A 19,646-nucleotide genomic window follows, 5' to 3' on the forward strand; every position below is an offset into this window, starting at 1 on the left:
GAGCTAGTGTATTGTGCGGTGAACTTGGGTTATAAAATTTTACGATAAATTTAATTAAAACACGGTAGCATAATTTATGTAGTATACTTTATTAATAGTCCCACATAATAAAAATATTTTGGCTTTAGACCTGTAATCTATATTTTTGCATGCATTTTAAACTAAGTATAACAAAAAAATATGTAAAATTAAACTTGAATATATTTAGTTTATGTATTTATAATTAAATAATAAATTAAATCAATACTTTCGTTGCGATCATTGGTATTATAACACTTCATTAATTTGATTAGTAAAAAAATCTAAATGTACGATTAAATTACGTATAAAATTTGCACTTTTACAAATAGATGTAAAATGTGTTTCATATCACCTGCGGTCATCTAGTAGACTCCTTCATTATTATTTAATTCTAATAGTTAGTTATTAGTTTTCACTAAAATTTATCAACTTACATGTAACAGGTTTGATTGTGACCGACACAATATATTTTTATTAAGTACATAGAAACGAAATGCATTAAATGCCATCTATTGTTAGACAAAACTATCAAAAGCGCGGACCTATCCTACCCTTCATTTATAAGTCGAAAAAGTTACTTCATTTGAATTACTTTTGCATTTGTTGATGTGAATAGGAACCTTTAACAAAACAACATTTCGAATAATCGTCATACGAAAACAACATCAAGTAAATAATCGTATACGCATCGCCTAGAGATCACAAATATTGCATTTGTTTTACAACTCAAAAATGAGACGCTTTTAATTTCATCAAATAACTTAGCTACGATATTTGACTCGTAAGTACGAATTTCAACAATCTAGCCACAACAACAAATTGTGCCCGAGCTCCGAAAAACAACGTAAACTAAATACAACAACGATCTACTATAAAACAGGTTTGGCTGTTTGTCCGTTCGCCACCACGCCACTAGATGGCGCTGGGGGTCTCGTGATTACGGCCTGGTACATGGCCCACACCGCTAGAGGGCGCATGTAGCTTATCGACCGATGGTTGCCGTTCTCGTACAGTGCCTCTGGAGTCTCGAATGCGAGTCCCATCTGGGTCAACGTGTTGTACATACCTCCCGCCGTGGCGAACGCCTCTTCGTGCATTCCTGAAATTTTATTTAAAATTAGTTGTAGCATATTTCACAGTCGTCACTATAATCTATAACTATATTTCTATTTCTATGACTTGATAAGACAGTATAGACCTAATCTTATCAATTATTGTAGCGATAAAGACTTAATGAACAGGTGATTGTCTGATTGATTATCTCTACATGGTGACCATAATGACATGACTGATAAGATAATAAGAGAACACGTGTTAGAAATCACGTCTATGTAAACATCTCACATCTCTACCTACATGATGCATTATTCGTCGGCCCTACAGGCTACTTTTTATCCCGGAATTCCCAGGATTAAACTCCTCTAAAAGCGACGCGGAGCTCACACGGAAAAGCTAAACATAGGTTTCAGTTTAGATACCCTTTTTGCAAAACTCAATTTAGGTAGGTATCAAATAAATCCACGCACCTTCATAAATCATCAAAGCAGCTAGTCCATAAGTAACCCCGGTCCACATCTCCCCACTCTGCAGAGCCGTGTAGTCGACTCTGCCCGCACGACTCTTGTCGCCCAACACGAACCCGTTGACGGCCCCCATGCGACCGTGGCCGAATTTCAACACGTTGTTGTCGTATATTGTACGTAAGGATTTGCGCACGTTGGCTGCGGGGAACGCTTCGGAGAGCCCTGATGCGCGGAGGAACCTGGAATAAGGATGTTAGAAGATTATAAAATCTGTAAGCTGAATCAGAAGTGGGCCGGCTCTATATGCCGAAGAAGAGATGACCGGTGGAGTAAGCAAATGCTCCAGTGGAGACCCCGAGTTGATAGGCGTAGCGTGAGATGCCCGTCGGTCCACTGGTCCGATGACTTTAGACAGGTAGCCGGTAATGGCTGAATGAGGAAGGCCGAGGACATACATAGTGTTGTGGCGCACCTAGGGAGAGGCCTAGTCTGCCCGGCAATGGACGATTACGGGCTGATGATGATGTGGATTTGAGGAAATTGGTGGGAGATAAAAGTCAGTCGTGCATACTTTCGAATAGTTTTACGCCTTTTATCGGTTGTACTTATTGTGTAGATTAATTATGCCTACAATGTAGCTTTTTAATAACGTTGATAAAGATAATCAATTAATCATACAACATAATGATTCATAATCTGATTAATCAATCATTTGATTGTTTACAGACTATCATCATCACGTAGATTATAAAGCGGTTCTGTTGATAAATAATAATTATATAATTACACTACAAAATATCTGTATTAGTATGATAAGGGGATACTGACATGACACCATAAGTTTTAGCGAATCTAATGCTACATTACGCACTTGAAAAACTTTTTATTCATGCGAGTTCAGTTTTGCAAGTGCGTAATGTAGCATATACTGCAGAAAAGTACCTACACGCGCCGAAAGCACGCAAGTCTGAAACCTTAACACAAACGCAAATATCTTCGAATCTCAACATACCACTGCCCAGCCAGCTGATCCGACATGACAACCCGCTCACTCGTCTTGGTATCGAACCGGTAGTGAGTCCCGGTCCACAGCTTCTCTTCAAACGAGGCCCGGGCCCGGTCCAGTAGCGCACTGAACTCCGCCTCGTCAGCTTCCCGGCCGAGGACCCGAGCTAGCGCGCACACGCTGCTGATGGCCGCCACCCAGAGACCGCCGCAGTATGCGCTGGGGAATTTAAAGATCTTTATTTTAGAGTCTGAATATTTTAAAGATTTAATTCATATAAGCATTAAATCCACCTCATAAGAAGAATAGATAAATAAATAAATATAATATAATTATGTGCATATAGGCCATATAGTCTTGAAGATTGTACTTGTTCATTCGACATGATTTTAACCATTTATTTGTTGATTAGTTAACTAATAAAATGACTACCACCATTTCAGAAAGCCTCGATCTATCATGCTATATTATGTTATGGCGAGAAACTCTTAAGTTAATTATAGATAATTAAAGAAACAATATCATAATGGCTGCCGGTCAAATTCAGTAGAAGTATAGACAGAGCTACAACAAGAGCGAGACAGTATGAATCGGTCCTTCATTAACTTATTATTTATTTTATTTATTCAAGAAAATCAATAAAATGACACTCACCTCGGTCCCGACATGACCCACGCATCATACGTCTGGTCCGGCCACCCGCTATTCTCAATCAGGCCATCCTTATCTTGATCCCAGGTCAACGTCTGTCGCAACAAAGCCACGACAGGCTCGTACATATCCGAGACATATCTCTTCGCATCCCAAGTCGCCGCATCACACTCATCATCGCTTTCTTCCGAGTCGGCTTCTATTGTTTTCTCCTCATTCCTGTACAACATTTCTAGGATATTTCCTACTGGGGAGGGCTTGGAGGCGTGTTGCGTGGGGGGCGTGCTGGGGTCTTGTTGCGTGACGGAAGCGCTCCTAGGCTTGTGGTCTCCTTGGCCGGTCGCTCTAACGTAAAGGTCCTCGTTGCAATCGCGGTCGTCGTCGATGAATTCCAACGAGCGGTACCTAGGTGATAAAGCGAGCTGAGTTTTTGTCCCGCTCGCTTGTGAGGGTGTGAGCGAGACATAAACTTGTATGAAAGGCCTATGCTAAGCTGCCTATGCTACTTTGTGTTGACAAAACATATGCAAAACTTAACTGTAGCAAACATAACTATTGTGTTTAATGTAACATAATTACGAATGAAAGAGCAGCAGTGAATTTTCTGATTGTTTCCCTCTTTGTTTTTAATGGGATCAGTTTTAATCGCCAGTTTCTTGGTTGAATAATATGTGAAATATACAAACTACGTATACAGAATTTATTGCAAAAAAAAAACATAATTGCCTAGTAAAGTGATAAGTTAAGGTGTAAAGTGGCGGCGGACGAAATAAAGTTGCATTAGACGTGTCGCAACTTCCGCCACTGATTTGCACCTTTGTCGTAAAATATCAGTCAACTTGATCGCAGTGATTCTGAAGGCACACATTTTTTCATTGTAGAAACTATTTTTGTTTAAATAATTGTGAACAAAGATACAAATCAAACTTAGAACCTAATCTTAAGAAGTCGGTAAAAAATAGACTTTATGAGTGTAGGAATCCCTAAATCTCATTTTCCCCAGCCAGAATTTATAATTCACCATTCCTAAAGTATTTTCTGTGCTCTCAGAATAGCTACTCAACATGCTCACCTGTCCCTATCAAAAGGCGCGCTATGCCCCTTCAGCAGCCTGTAGTCGCGAGTCACCTGCAGTATGAACTTGATGTTGAGGTCGCGCCACTCGCTCACGTCGTGGATGTTGTAGGCGTTTATGTTCTTGAACGGTTCTCCCTCTGTAGGGTTGAATGATTAGTAATAAATAAATTTATTTATTCAAGTATCAACTGGGTATCAGTACTCACAGAGATGGTTACTAGACACAGTTTAATTAGTGGGAAACAAGGTAGTGAATAATTTCACTTTTAAATTAATTATTTCAGGTTTAAAGTTAAAAATAATTTGGAGTCTATTAATTTTGCCCTATTAATTAAAACCGGAGTGTTTCTTTGATTCTTTTCGCTTGAAAGTTATAAAGCTAACTTTTTTGGAACGAGTTCTATTTTCCATTCAGAGTATATTTCCAGACTTTTTAGCGATAAGACTATTAGCGCATTACGATACAGTCTCAAAACCAGGATGCATCGAGAGTTGGTATGCAGTACCTACTTTCTTATTTTAAAAATACTTTCTTACCAGGGTCGCCCAAATCGTGAGGTATTGAATTCTTCACTTTGTATTTGGACGTCTTTCCGTTATAGATGGAAGGTCTAGTCTTCTCAGATTCCATCGCTATAGTGTCTCGGAACATGTATTGTATTACAACCTGTAACCATGAAATAAAAATATACTATCGATCGGAAAGTTCTTGATATTAATAAGGAGATCATATTCCGTTACACCTTAGACAAGTAAATGTTACACCTATACGATCTCGATAGTAACAAGTTTAGGTTTGCTAAAGACAAAAACTGGTCGGCATTAATTAATTAATTAGTAGCAAAAGCTGAGCCAACAATAACGATTGTAAAATATGCAGATATAATTTCTAATCGGCTTTTCCGTTACACTTATAAATAACTCAAACTAACAAAGCCGGAACTTGTAAACTCCCATAAGTATGGTGTAGCAACCCTAAGTGCATAACAAGTATGTATGTTTATGTAAATATCAGTTACTAACCTGTAGATTAGGCCAGAGTTGCGCTAATGCAAATGACGCATAAAAATGGACATCGTACGTGTTGTACATTCTATATTCGTGTCCTTCTAGGTACCCGAACAATCCGAAGTGGTGCCTGGAATATTATAAAAATATACTGGGTGAGTACTTTGTCACAATAAAATATTATTTAAGCAAGTGGCCATTTTGAAAAGCTATTGCTTTTGGAATTACAATATGATAAAAGTAAGTGATATTCGGATGACGATAGCAAATCAGTTTAACAGATCATGCTCTAATTTTCATTACAAGCGAGCTATAACCGGGCAAAATAACATCGTGAAAACGCTTTACAGCTTTAGTAAAATGTAGGCTTTCTAACCTCGGATCGTTTTCAGGGAACTCATCAGAAACATCGAACCAAATGGTCCCGCCATCGGCCACGAAGTAAAGCTCGTTCATTAAGGCACTTTTTAACCAGTCCGGTATATTGCTGAAAAGTTACACAGTTGATTAGCACCCTTAATTATTACAACCTTAGGCTTATTTTCGTATGTAGTGTGAAATGATTGTTAACTTGTGGGGCATGAATAGGGCCATTCTAGGGCTATTAGTACAATTCAACTTTAGGCAATAGAATCGAACAATAAGTATTCTGTGTCAGTTTAATCAAAACAAATTAGTATTGATTAAAGGTTATTAATGCGCATCCTATATGACTACGCTCTGTGATTTTGAATTATATTCAAGTTTATTCAAAGAATATCATGTATTGTGAGTATCAATGTAGATAAAAACTTACCTATTATTTAAAATGGGATCCTGCCATTCAGAAAGCTGTTTCTCCCATTTTTTGTACTTTTTTAAAGCATACGCTGCTATGCTAGCTCCAGCTATGCCGTCACTACCAAAATATCTAGTATAAAATCTGGAAAAAACATTCACATCGTCAATAATAAAATTCATTGTAAATAACCCTAGAACCATTGTACACCTACTCGTAAATAATTGTGAGAGAATAACAAAATTATCGCTAAAATTATATTGTGTTAACACACAAAAACCATTAATACAGCTAAGTAATAAAGTAATAAACCATACCTTTTATTAACTAAACCATCTTTCTTATATTTAACGACTGGCATGTCCCAGACTAAGCTGAACTCTGCCGTGTCAGTTCCCCCGGGGTCTAGAGACATGCAGCTCGATAGACCTATCGAATCAGCTGAAAATAATTATAAAAAAAACCAGTAAGTATCAATATTTGTAAAAAGAATGAGGATAAGTTTATTTTTGGTATAACACCATTTCTAAAAAAATATAAAAGAAAGTCTTATAGTAAGTTAATAAAAGATCAACTTACGAATATAACTTTTCTTAGCATGATTTTTCTCCTCCTTAGTTTCATCGCTTTGGTTTTTGTGTTTCTCATCCGTCGTGTCTGGTTCTAACTTCCCTTTGGTCTTTAGACAATCCCACACATATTTGGAGTTTTTCGCCGCGTTGAATGTGCAATAGCCTTCATGTATTGTCTCGTTTTCGTCTTTTGTTTTCGCTATTGTGAAAGTGCACGGGGTATCTGCTATTTTCTGTTCTAATTGAACTCCGCACGTGTTTTCTTCGGAATACCGCTCTATGTCGATTTTTTCTGAAAGGGCAACATAATAGTCCTATAACAAGGGATGTGATAGCTAGATAGGTGCCTACGATGTAGGCAAACTAAGTAAGCCTTTAACTATATATCGGCTATTTCTGTACCTTGATTAGGTATAAGGTGATAGCTATAAACGGAAATGACTCAGATATGAGCTCATGCAAGCTATTTAGGTTATCATAGGGACATTAAAATTGCATTATTTATTCCATCAATAATTTTGCTATTGCACATACTTGAGATGAACCAAGACCTATTCCTAGCTCGAACTTTGTGTCTTCTAGATAAAGAGATTTATTGTGCTTTGGGCATGTTTCTAACTAATGGCAATAGGCTCCTCCACTGACGCCTACGTATAATAATTTTCTAGAGTGACTAGCAATAAGTAACCCTACTCTACAGCGTGTTGCAAAAAGGTTTCGGCTTAGTGTCTCCTTTTTGCAACATCCTGTATACCAACAGGCATAGCACCATACTAAAATCTCTTAAATAGAATTAGTTCAGGTCCTAACGTTATTCAAGGTTACACACATAAAGTGTAAGAATTTCAGAGCTCGGCAGCTATTAATAGAACCAACTTTAAGCCGCAAATAAACGGGTGCACGTGTGAGTTATGAGATTTTATGTTCCGTGCTAAATGATGACTGAATATCGCTAACACTAAACTGAAAAAGGGCCTAAAGTCGCTGGGTTTTTTTCTCAGCGTAGCTATCTGTTTCTGGTCTTAGCTGTACCCTTAACATGCCGAAAGGCCCCTCTATTACATCGGAGTTGGGAATACTCGCTAAAATTGGCCTCTGCAAGCTACATTTCATAATATTTGTATAAGAAACTTTATTGGTCACTTGATTTTTGATATCCGCTCATTTCTAAAAGTCGCAGAACAAAAGTTGTTCAGTTAAACCCTGGATGTGCCCGTAAAATGGCAATAGGCCCGCCCCCTATTACATTGGGACTAACATAACACTCTGGCGAAAAGTGGGTGCAGCAATGCACCTCTGCCTACCCCGCAAAGGAGTACATTAGTACAAGGCGTGAGTGCGTGTTTATTTATTTATTATTTAAACTCCTTCGGCGTACTATACCGTTTTAGCAACACATGTACAACTTACGCGGCTTCTTCTTATTGGGCAGTATCTCGGTCCACGTGAACGTGACGCTGACATGCCGCTGCTCCTGGCTCGTGTTCTTGGCCGTCCACACGAACACCGCACAGGGCAGGCTACTGTCCTGAAAATGGGATTGAAACTTCAGTAGGTTGTAAAGACTTATTAGGTAAAGCTGCTTACTGCTATTCTACAAACGCAATAGGATTTTTTTTAAATAATGTGTCGGTGGTGGTAATGTGGTCTAATTGAAACGTAAAATGCGTTCGTTTTGATTTTCATAGGAAATAAGCATATAATAGGCCACCCACTGTTCGGGACAACAATAGTAACAAGTAGAGTTTATAAGAGCGTGAATGCCGGTTGTCTCAACATCAAATCATGTTGATGGTGAATTTAAAGTGGGGTGAAATAGTATGGGGCACGATTATGAAAAGCCAGGTTATAAGTACACGTTAAATAGGATATAGGATCTACACCTATGGGCTAGAACAGACATAAAAAGCTACACAAAATGGACAAACACAGGAAATTTCAGCATCAGCTACTTAGTAATAACCTTGTAGTTATGAGGAATCACTGGTGATATTTGCCTGCATGTTAGTTTGATGCCATACTTGGACAGGTCATATGTGGTCCATGCTCGAGGGTATAGGGCTGTGTATTCACAGTCTTCACCGTTGAGGTTCCATTCCCAACTGGCTGGAGATTTCTTTGGTTTGCTAAAAAAATAAGTTAAAGATTTGAGGCTGTAGGGGTGCTGACATAATAGATTTTGTTAAGTTACCCATGAGAAAGTAATACATAGGTATAGAAGAATAAAAAAACAATAAAGGGCCTAAAATGTGCTTTTAAAATTTAAATGTGGAACAATTTACAAATCCATAATATTGAACTCACTTCATAATTGTAATCTAAGCCAACTAATTAATCTTATCAAATAAGCATGCGGCACAATGCTTAGTAACAAATTGTATTCAATTGAACTTCATGACAATAGCAATTAACTTACTCATAAGTGGCGAGTACAGACTGGAATATGGTCTCATTGTCTCCGTTTTTAATGTTCACAATGAATTGGCACTCAGGGACGGTGATGTACTCATAGATGCCGGGAATTAGTTGGAATCTGCAGAACTCTCCTTTGAAACCTCTGCCTATTGTGCCGCCCCCTATACCTCCGATAGGACAACCTGGATGGGCAAAACATATGTGATTATTAACTATAGGTTTAATGTTTTTGTAAACAATTTTCAGCACAAATTTAATTATATTTTTGCCTCAGTATTGCATTGTCTTATAGTACATTTAATGCAAGTTTTGCAAGTTGAGTATAATCTTTGTATAGCAAAATATTTTTTATTAAAGTGATAGTTTTACATTTAGGGTGCGTTGCACCATTTAACTTTAACTATTACAAACGTCACATCGTCTGTCAAAGCATCGGTTAAGCGAAAAATGGGTTGCACCATTCAACTATAGTTAAAATGACGTCATAACTTTAACGATAACCATAACCACCCAATGTTGGCCGGTTAGTGCTTTTGTTAAAGTCAAGTAGCTGTCAAACGCGTTGTATAACCTCAAAGTAACAGTATTACGTACAAATATTAATATTAAATAATTCTTATCATGTCGCTTCTACGTGAAATAGCGCTTGAAACAAGTTCCTCAGAAATAGAGATTGAGGTGGAGTAAGTACGGAACTTACGAAATATGAAGAGAAAGGTGTACTTTCAGAGAACTGATAGATCCGCAGGTTCCAGGTCTCAAAAATGTGGCTCGTGTGTTGGCTTTAAAACTAGAACCTTTCTTACTGCCTCCAACGACGAAGTAAGTGCACCTATTATTATGTTGTAGGTGTAATGATCATCTTCACCACCAAATAAGCGTCCACTTCTAGCCATGGGCTCTTCCAAGGAGCGAAACAACACTGTGCCCTCGGCCTTCCTTATCCAGCCACTACCGGCTACCTGCCGGTTGCCGGTCCAGCGCAGCAATCTAATATCAAAGTAACCTACGTAACTCTTTAATTGAATAACCTTGTTTTCAGAAATTTTGCAATCACTCAAACACAGAAATATATCAATGAAAATAAGGACAGAACTAAGAAGAACTAAGAGTGCAGCCCATTATTGTGGCTACGGCATAGCTGCGTAATTAATAATAAAGGCTTCTATTCTATTCTATTCTCTGGGGGTGTAAGTACCTGCACCTGGCTCTCTCGAATGGAACCTTTGTGCATATCCCCAAGGTCTAAACTGCCTTCCAAAGCTTGGACCATCTCTCCACCACGCTGGTACACTGCGGGTTGGTGGGTTCACATATCTAGATGTGCTAAATCTAGGTATGCAGGTTTCCTCACGATGTTTTCCTCACCGTAAGAGCGATGGTATACTTATGTTAAAAGAACTCATTGGTACATGTCAGCGCCGGGATCGAACCCGCATCTCTGGTGTGAGAAGCGGGCGCTTACCCGACTGAGCTACCACCGCTCTTAGTAAAGGCTTATTAGAGTCTACTTTGTCGCGGGTTTTATTGATGATAATCTTTTGGTCAATATTTGGAGGAACACCAGACTTAGTTCCTATGACATGTTGACTTTGAGTGCTTTGACAGAGAATGACGGCTACAATGTACTCTGTGACGGCTTCAGTCCGACAGCTAGATTTGGTATTGCCTTACTTAAAAACGTTTCCCACAATAACTTTGGGGATAATTATGTCTCAAACGAATAGCAACCCTAATATCATTAACAATGACCGACGATTTGATGGTGCAACACGTTGCAGTAAAATGTTAACTGTAACGACTCTGTCATTGCTAAGTTTAACCTTAACTATTACGATAACCGGGATGTTGATGCAACCCACCCTTACTTTGTCAAAGTCAAACAGGAAGAGATAAATAATGGATAACAGGAGCACCTGCCCTATCTTATCATTATTATCAGGTTTTAGCACTCCTCAAATCCATACTGCATGGATATAAACTAAATCTAAAATGTATCTGCAGAAATACTAAAAGTTTACCGATTGAAAAAGAACCATGACTTGATTTCAAAATAAGGGGTTAAATGAAGATTGATTGGGGATATTTTGTCATTAGCTTTTACCTTACGTATCTGGAAAGTTTTGTTTTTGTAGTTGTTGTAGATTAACTTTGTATAATTTAACAGAATTTGCCACACTGACTGGATGCATTCTATCAACTCTTTGATCCTCAAAGTACTAAATTCCTCAGGTTTAATTGACTTGACTTGACTGTGCACCATGATAATGGATGATATTTGCAAACAATATTTTAAATAATAAATTAGAATTGTGAACATCAACTTACCATACTTTCTCTGAGCAGAGACGAGATGTATGTAATCCATAATAGGTTTTTTCTTGTGCATTTTTCTATCCATATAGTAAAAAAGGTATCTGCAATATACATTGAATAACACTGTACTGTATAGCATTGAAACTTGCACTTATATTATAAATACTATATTTTAAAAAATACGAATGTACCTACGTATTTTATACTAGGGATAGATACAAGGTAATAAATTACAAATTTGCTTAATCTCTAATTTTTTATCTTACGGAATTCTGACATTTCAAAAGTGATGCTACTAAAAAAGCTCTTCACCGAAAAAAGGAAAAATTTAGATCCATTTCAGGGCAATATTTTTTAAAAGATAAATCTATAAATATTTACTTGCTCAAGTGAACTAATACAAAAATTATATATCCAGGTTAGTATTTTATACTCCAAGAACTTTCAAATTTAAATAAACCATTTTCTCATACAAAAATAACAAATATTTCAATACTAGCTGTTCCTGCGAGCTTTGCTCCGCCTTAAGAAGTTTTCCCGAGGGATTTCCGCGATAAAAAGTAAGCTATGTGTTAATCCAGGGTGTCAGCTAACTCCATTCCAAATTTCATAAAATCGGTTTAGCCGTTTTGCCGTGAAGAAGTAACAAACATACATACATAAATACACACATACTCATAAACTTTCCCATTTATAAGTGTGGTGTTTGGCCTTTTTGATAAGAGTTTGTTTATAGTTTGTTTATACTTCTAGTTAGTCTATTACCGAATAGAAGAATGGTGAACAACAAACTCGTATATTATTTCCCTAAATATCACAATAAGATTAAGTAGGATCACGACTCACGACCAATGTATCGAATTAATTTTAATTACTTAATTTTATTCTTTAGCATGGCATCACTTCCTTCTAAATTCAGGGATAATAAACCTTTTTAATCGATTTCAAAAAAAGATTCTCAATTCGGTAAATAGGTACATAATTATGTTTGGTATATGTATGTATGGAACTGCACCATATTCATAATAATGATAATCTATTAGGGCCAATAAACTACTTAATATTCAAAATTTGAAATATGTTTATATGCTTGTTGGTATGTATGTTTGTTTTTCCATGAATGTCTCGGAAACGATTGCTCCGATGTTATTATTTTTTTTAGGGTTCCGTACCTCAAAAGGAACCATTATATGATAATTTTGTTGTGTCTGTCTGTCACCACCCTTTATCTCAGAAATGGTTAAAGATATCAAGCTGATATTTCGTATAGAATCTAAGCTATGTATATCTATAGATGTACATAATATGATGAAATTAAAAGGAAAAATATCTCAGATAAGTAGACTTGTACGGAACCCTCAGTGCGCGAGTCCAACTGGCACTTGGACGGTTTTTTATTCTTGACATTTCGCGTTGTGATCGTTTGTTGATTTTTATAAACATTATGGAGCCACAACTTGGCTCTTCCCGGGAAGCAGCCCCATCTGACAGAGCACAAGAGCCCGACTTTCTCTCTTCCAGAAAGAAGCGTCCTCGTTGTTCTTTTGCGCCAAACGAAAAGACCATCATATATTTAAAAAATTGTCCGGATACAACTGATGTTCAGTTCATACTCGTATTGAAAAAAGTACCCAGCCAAAAAAGGTTTGTGATCTCTGACATGTCAAAAATTGATAACTGTCAGAATTCCGCGAGATTAAAAATTAGAGTGTAGATTAATGAATTCTATCAAAATATAGGTTATATTTTTTAACATTTTAATATTAATTTGATAACTTACCTGGTTGTAAGCGGTAACATCTCTATAAGTTGCTTTGCTGTTGGTTTTATTATTTGCTTGCTTTGAAGAGGAAATTCATGGTTCAGGCGAAACTTAAGACCATATTTCGGTGGAATATCCATACCTTCATCGTCAACTACTTCCATGGTTTTAATGTTTACCGTATATCGTAGTTAAAATAACAACCTAAACAAAACCTTCAAAATACTCTAGTTACACTTTAATTTATTTAATTTAAACAAAATTTCTGTTTTTAAACTAAAATGACGTCCACAACCAACAACATCACAAACTCCACTAAAAAAAAATAAAAAGTACTAGTGTTGTTGTTAACACATTATTCGGTACTCAGCTGAAGATTCGATCGATTCAAGTGGCACCACGAGTTACTTTTTGCAGCTATCATATGGAGCGATGATGACCACTCATCCACAAAAGTCGTTCGTTGGCTAGTGCTTTATGATGATGATATGATGATAAACAAGTAGAAGTCTTTGCAAAATGATAAAACGGTCGACGGGCAACAAGATTGTACCTCAGAATAATAACGGATCAAGTTAAGTCTGTGCACTCAACAAACTTTGACTGCTTTTGACAGCAAAAAAAAAACTTCCAATTCTTGTCTCTGGTTTTCTGCTTTGCTTTTTGGTGTTGTTACGATTTTCGGGTCTTTTCATGTGTTTATTTTAATTTGTGACTAATATCCAGAGCCTGTATAGTATTTGCGGGATAGATTAAACTTTATTTCATTAAATAATTCTGATATACTTTACTTTCAGTTCAGTAAATTGATATTCATAAAACGAAGTATGCCATTTGGTGATCGCCTGAAGTCCTAGAAAATTGTTTATTTACGTTTCAAAAATGGATATCCCAGTTCAAATAGCCGTCCGTCTCAAGCCCCCAAGCCTAGCAGACTCAACTCAATGTATCTTCAGCAATCCTGTGACTCAAATAGTTATTACGGAAAGTGGGCAAACATTCCACGTTAATAGAGCACTTCCAGTGGACTGCTCTCAAGCCAACCTCTTCAACTCGTTCATGATACCACAAATAAACTGCTTCCTAGATGGCTGTGACACATCAGTGGTCGTGTTCGGACAACCCAAGACCGGGAAAACTTACACATTGTTTGGACCTGGTATTTAACTTGTTCTATCATTTCCTTATTTATACCTACTTGCTTTATGTTTAATACCTATTTGCCTTTGCTACCATTTATGAAAATTTAAAAGCAGTTGTAAATCTTTTTTTTTACTGTTGACAGGTTTTGAATGCATACATAGTGAAAGTGATCAAGGAATCATTCCAAGATTCATCACAGATATATTTCACAAGATGAACCAGCTACCAGAAAGGGAGTTCATTTTACATCTGACATGGATGCAAGTTGTCAACAACAACATCTTTGATGTGCTTGGAGTGGGCCTGGTGAGGTGCTACAGTGTTGAGGAAGCCTTCCAGTACCTACAGCTGGGCTGGCGACAGCGGTGCCAGGGAAACCATCATACAGTGTTCACTGTCAGCATGGAACAGAAGTGGGTTGGAACAAATGGAGTCCTCAATCATAGACTATCAACAGCCAGCTTCTGTGATCTAGCAGCATACCCTGACCCAGGCCTTTATGCCCTGGAAAACATAATAAAAGAGCTGCTAGCTGGAAACCCACCGAAGCAAATCAACTATGACCAGTGTATACTCACTGCTATGCTGAAAGACTCATTTGGGGGAAGAGCCTTCACCTGGGTCATTGGTTGTATAGGCACTGAACCAGAAGACTACCAGGAGACATTGCAAACATTAAACCTGTGCTTGTGTTGCAGAGGAATAAAGAACTTTGTCACTGTAAATACTTTTGCCGACAACAATACACCAGTGTATGCTGAGAAACCAATAATGCCTGCCAATGACAATAATTTTAATTTACAATTTGCAACTACACAGTGGATTAAGCTAGTATCCAATGCTGAGGGATTGTTTAATAAAATACTGCAGTCAAAGTCACTATCTGAGGCTGATATTAGTCAAGTCAGCGAATGGTTGTTTTTGAAGGCTGAATGTGATGAGTGTTTAAATACTGATATAGTTGTAGATAATAAAGATATTGGACAGAAGCAAGGTCTGCCTCGGATAGCTGAGGATACAGAGCCTAGTGAACGGAGTGAGTCTGATGAAGAGACAGACTCTGAAGACAGCCACTCGGATACTGTGTTTCAAGACAAACTTGATAAGTTCATGGAATATTTCAGAGAGAAGAATGATCATCTGTTTGCTGAGAGATGTGAAGAGTACTTGAACCACATTGACTCTGATGACATCACAATTTCAGAGACCAGTGGATCTCAGTCTCTGCCTGTGCTGACTTCTCAATCCAATTCAGGCAGGAGGAGAACCATTCAGCCTGGTGAAAGTCTATCAGGACCAGAGTTAGAACTTCTCAGAAAGGTAGCAGCAAAAGCCATATCACCAGAATCTCAAAAAATTATAATTGAATCTCACAAAAAAGATGTTGATCCTGAACCTAAATTAATTGAAAGAGAACTACTCAAAATGATAGACAACCCAAAGACTACGGAAATATGTAAGAAATATAGGATTACTAAAGAAAAATATACTCAAAAACAAAGCTTGGCTAGAAAGCTATCCAGGGAGATAAGCAGTAGTCAAACACAATTGAAGGAATTGATAAACCTTTGTATATCTAAGGAGAAAACTATTGATGAACTAGCAAGAGCAATAGTTAACTCACAAAACCGATCTCATGGTGACAGGGTCACTAGTAAGCACCAATACACAAAAGCAAAGGCTGATTTAGCTGCTATTAAAATGAAATTTGATGGAGAAATAAATAACACAAAATTAGAACAACAAAGCAATTATTTTAAATCTGTGATAGAGAGGTATGAGAAGCAACTCAGTGACAGTGTTGAGTCAAGTCTCATCGATCAGGATACTGCTAAAGAAATAAGAAAGCATGAGACTAGCATTAAAACTTACAAGAAAAGAATTGAACAAATCAAAAGACAAATAAAGAAGGATGAAAAGAGAAAGAATACTCTGGATGTAGAACTTGTTAAGGATAAAATGAAGTTAGACGAACTGTCTGAAACATCAATAGAAGTGAAAGACAAGAAAGTGAATACTCTGAAACACTTCACAAATAGAATAACGCAATTAGATAATATTTTAAAGGAGAAGACAAATGATTTGGAAAACTTAGACTTATCAAAGGAAAGGGAGTTAATGTTAAGGAAAGAGATAAAAAACTTGAGGAAAACAAGGGAATGTCTTCATGAGCAGAGGTGCAGTTTGGGCCACAAGCGGAAAATGTACAAATCTTTATCTGATTCCGAGGTAATCTACATTCTACTTTGACCTTAACACAATGGGCTACTTCATATACCTGATGTAGGCCTCTTCCCACCATCTGAATTTTATTGTATAGAAACATCATTTAAAATATGTACATTCAATTTAAGTTTTTACCACAAAAAAATAATTTCACACTTTTCTTTTTTCCCTTCATTCCCATATACTTTTTGAATTTATACTCCTCAATTTATAATTTTAAACATTTCACCAGGAACGCAAACTCCTCGAGTGCGAAGAAGCCATAGAGGCGATAGACACTGCCATAGAGTACAAGAACAATCTGATCTGTGGCAAGTCTCCCTCGGCCTCCTTGTCGGATTCGTATGGAGACGGCAAAGACACGCGGTCTCGAGGGGAACAGATGCTCATGGCACGCCTGGACAAACTGTCGCATGATGAGATCAAGACGCTGCTGTATAGATATTTCCAGAAGGTAAGATTGACGAGATCCGAACCTTTAGATGGGTTTTGAGTTGTAGGTCTGTGAATGATGAAGTCTCTTTGCTGTTAGCTTATGTACAGCCGAGGATTCATTCAGAATCCATTCATGCAAGATTTCAACACAATATGCCTCGCGCGCAACTCGTCGTTCTAGCATTGTGTCTTTTTACTGCACACGCTAATACACTGCAAGCAGTTATAAACTTTAAAGCAGGTAACCGGCCAGTATCCTGAATATCCTGATGGTACCTGCTTAGTTTATGTGGCTCTCCTGGGCAAGGCCTCTTCATAGTCTTCATTTATCGGCCACAAGGGCATCCCGACAAATTATGTAAAGATTTATTGGACCAGCAATCCTTAGTGTTACGATTCCCCTTATTTTTCTTGCCAGAAACATTTACAACATTCCCTTCCCAACATTCCCAGGTGGTAGACCTACGCGGGGCGTGCGCGGCGCTGGAGGCAGCGGCGGCGGCGGCGGCGGGCGAGGCGGCGGCGTGGCGCGCGCGCGCCGCCGCCGCCTGTCGCCACGCGCAACGGGTTAAGAACGCTGCTCATGCTAGGTAAGACTGCTGGCCATGTTAACCTGTCACTTCGCGGGAAATCAGAGATAGTAAAAATTCTATTGTGACTGGTTTACCAATGGGTCACTGGGACGTGAGTGGTTAAATAGTAGATCCAAGTATACTACTCTCTGCCAGATCAACAGTATTCCTATAATGGCCCGAACTACTTCCCACGGGAACAGATAATGGCGACAGTGAATCTTCACTGTAACATGCTTAATCCTCTCTAATATGACAAGCATAGTGGGTCGAAACAGCAAGCACAAGTGGCCACGGGCCAGGCGGCCGGGGCCCGGGGTTACTGGTTAAGGACGCTGCTCATATAAATTTTGGTACTGCAATTTATAATTTATAGCCTAAGCTCTAATATCTAGCGTAACAGCGATAACCGTTGGGAAAAACGATATATCAAGCGGGGACTACAAAGATGCTATAACGTGGCACAGAATTCCTACACAACGCTCTCTATATCACTAATTTTGGATTTTCTAAGCTTCATCAATAAACCAAAACCAACTTCTCTATTTCCAGACACTACAACCCCATGCAGCGGCTGCTGGAAGGCGGTCACAACTACGAGCGCGCATTGGCTCTCGGCATGACGACCGACTCGGAGACGTCCGACGACGCGATGCGATTGGTCGACCGCATGCGGCAGCTAGCACGATACCCGCCTGTGAGTGGCTGTTTTATTAAACTTGTATTTATTAATAGGCTTTGCTATGTCTCCTGAACTTATCTTCAGTTTGAATTTACAACATACTACGTCAGTGATGAGATGACTAAGCTATGAATACGCTATGTATTGGCATTCTTGTTACCATAATTATACCTTTTACGGTTACCTGTGAGAAATTTAGCGATAAGGCCGCCTAGTACAGTATCGGACATCTATCACTATGTTCTTCGGTAATCTTTCTGCCTAGACTATGAAATGAATGAAACTGACGTTTAAACTTTTCCCCCTTCAGGCGCCAGTGATTCCCTCCCAGAACCTCCGCCAGTTGATGCCGGCCACGCCCGCGCCCGCCGCCACCGTCACCAAGCAACGCAACAAGCTAGTTATAGTGCAGCAGAACAAGCGACGATGATACGCGGTGTTGGTCTACGTGTTAGTGTGGTACGTGCTGATTTTGCCGCGGATGTAGGGTTAGGTACAGCCAGGGCTATAAACACGTATACTATATCATCATCAATGACACTGTGGCTGCTGCTGATGCCACCGTCACCAAGCAACGCAACAAGCTAGTTATAGTGCAGCAGAACAAGCGACGATGATACGCGGTGTTGGTTTACGTGTTAGTGTTGTATGTGCTGATTTTGCCAAGGGTAGGGTGTTTTTAATATCTTGTATCGTATCACGCACGCGGGATGGCACGCCATTTTCCGGCGTCTTGCGTGCATATTCCACGCAATACAATGAATACTTGTATGAACGCGTGCGGGGCAATCTCGCGTGCGTGATCAAATCCGCATGATGTTAAAAACAGCCGTAGGGTTAGGTACAGTTAACAAAATAGATAAGTATAACCTCCACTGGTATCTTTGATTATTGATTCATCTTTCGACGCATATATTTTTCGATCTCGACAATGTCCATACTTACTCAGCTGATTGTACAGTCAACATAGCTGATAAGCACTAACATGGGGTCTACCTAATGAATATGGAGTTTTCTTTCTCATGTATCTTTCACCTGTGACTCATATTATTGTAGTGTTCTGTATCTTTGCCTTGAATAAGCAATTTTGATCTTTATATCGTATTATTGTTATTATAGTCTCTAGTTAGGTACCATCTACTTATACTCTTTCGTATAAAATAATGCGTGTTTTGAATGATTGTGAGAATATTATTGGTGCTTTTAAATCTGATTCAATTAGTGTTTTTTTATTGTTATTATATTACATAATAAGACCACTATTTTGTCTTTTTATCACAGGATTATTTTTTTATGCGCACAATAAATATTTGTATTTTTACGGAACGAATCACAATGTTATGAGATTATAAAATTTTTGAATTCAACAAATTTATACCTATTTAAAAAGCCTTGTGGTCTCGATAGAATGAGCCGATTTCTGTACTTTTTTTGATTCAATAATTCTATACATAAATAT

The 19,646-nt window shown here is 38.2% G+C and overlaps 2 protein-coding genes across 2 annotated transcripts; one reads left to right on the top strand and one right to left on the bottom strand.

The window, feature by feature from the left end:
- Positions 1-68: 68 nt before the first annotated feature.
- On the bottom strand, positions 69-13,455 carry LOC105388458 (non-lysosomal glucosylceramidase). The gene is made up of 16 exons (XM_048624780.1): positions 13,148-13,455; positions 11,380-11,468; positions 9,053-9,233; positions 8,600-8,762; positions 8,047-8,164; positions 6,644-6,928; positions 6,382-6,505; positions 6,083-6,208; positions 5,663-5,773; positions 5,302-5,416; positions 4,816-4,945; positions 4,274-4,415; positions 3,205-3,606; positions 2,557-2,769; positions 1,548-1,783; positions 69-1,120 (listed from the first exon to the last, which is right to left on the bottom strand). The coding sequence occupies exons 1-16, from the start codon at positions 13,291-13,293 to the stop codon at positions 891-893; spliced, it is 2,811 nt and encodes a 936-aa protein (XP_048480737.1). The 5' UTR covers positions 13,294-13,455; the 3' UTR covers positions 69-890.
- A 289-nt stretch (positions 13,456-13,744) lies between these two features.
- LOC105388472 (kinesin-like protein costa) lies at positions 13,745-19,635 on the top strand. The gene is made up of 6 exons (XM_048624779.1): positions 13,745-14,288; positions 14,415-16,501; positions 16,731-16,952; positions 17,387-17,523; positions 18,058-18,202; positions 18,498-19,635. The coding sequence occupies exons 1-6, from the start codon at positions 14,012-14,014 to the stop codon at positions 18,615-18,617; spliced, it is 2,988 nt and encodes a 995-aa protein (XP_048480736.1). The 5' UTR covers positions 13,745-14,011; the 3' UTR covers positions 18,618-19,635.
- The last annotated feature ends 11 nt before the right edge of the window (positions 19,636-19,646 follow it).

This window comes from Plutella xylostella, chromosome 12 (genome assembly GCF_932276165.1).
Source record: "Plutella xylostella chromosome 12, ilPluXylo3.1, whole genome shotgun sequence".
Taxonomy (NCBI): Eukaryota; Metazoa; Arthropoda; class Insecta; order Lepidoptera; family Plutellidae; genus Plutella; species Plutella xylostella.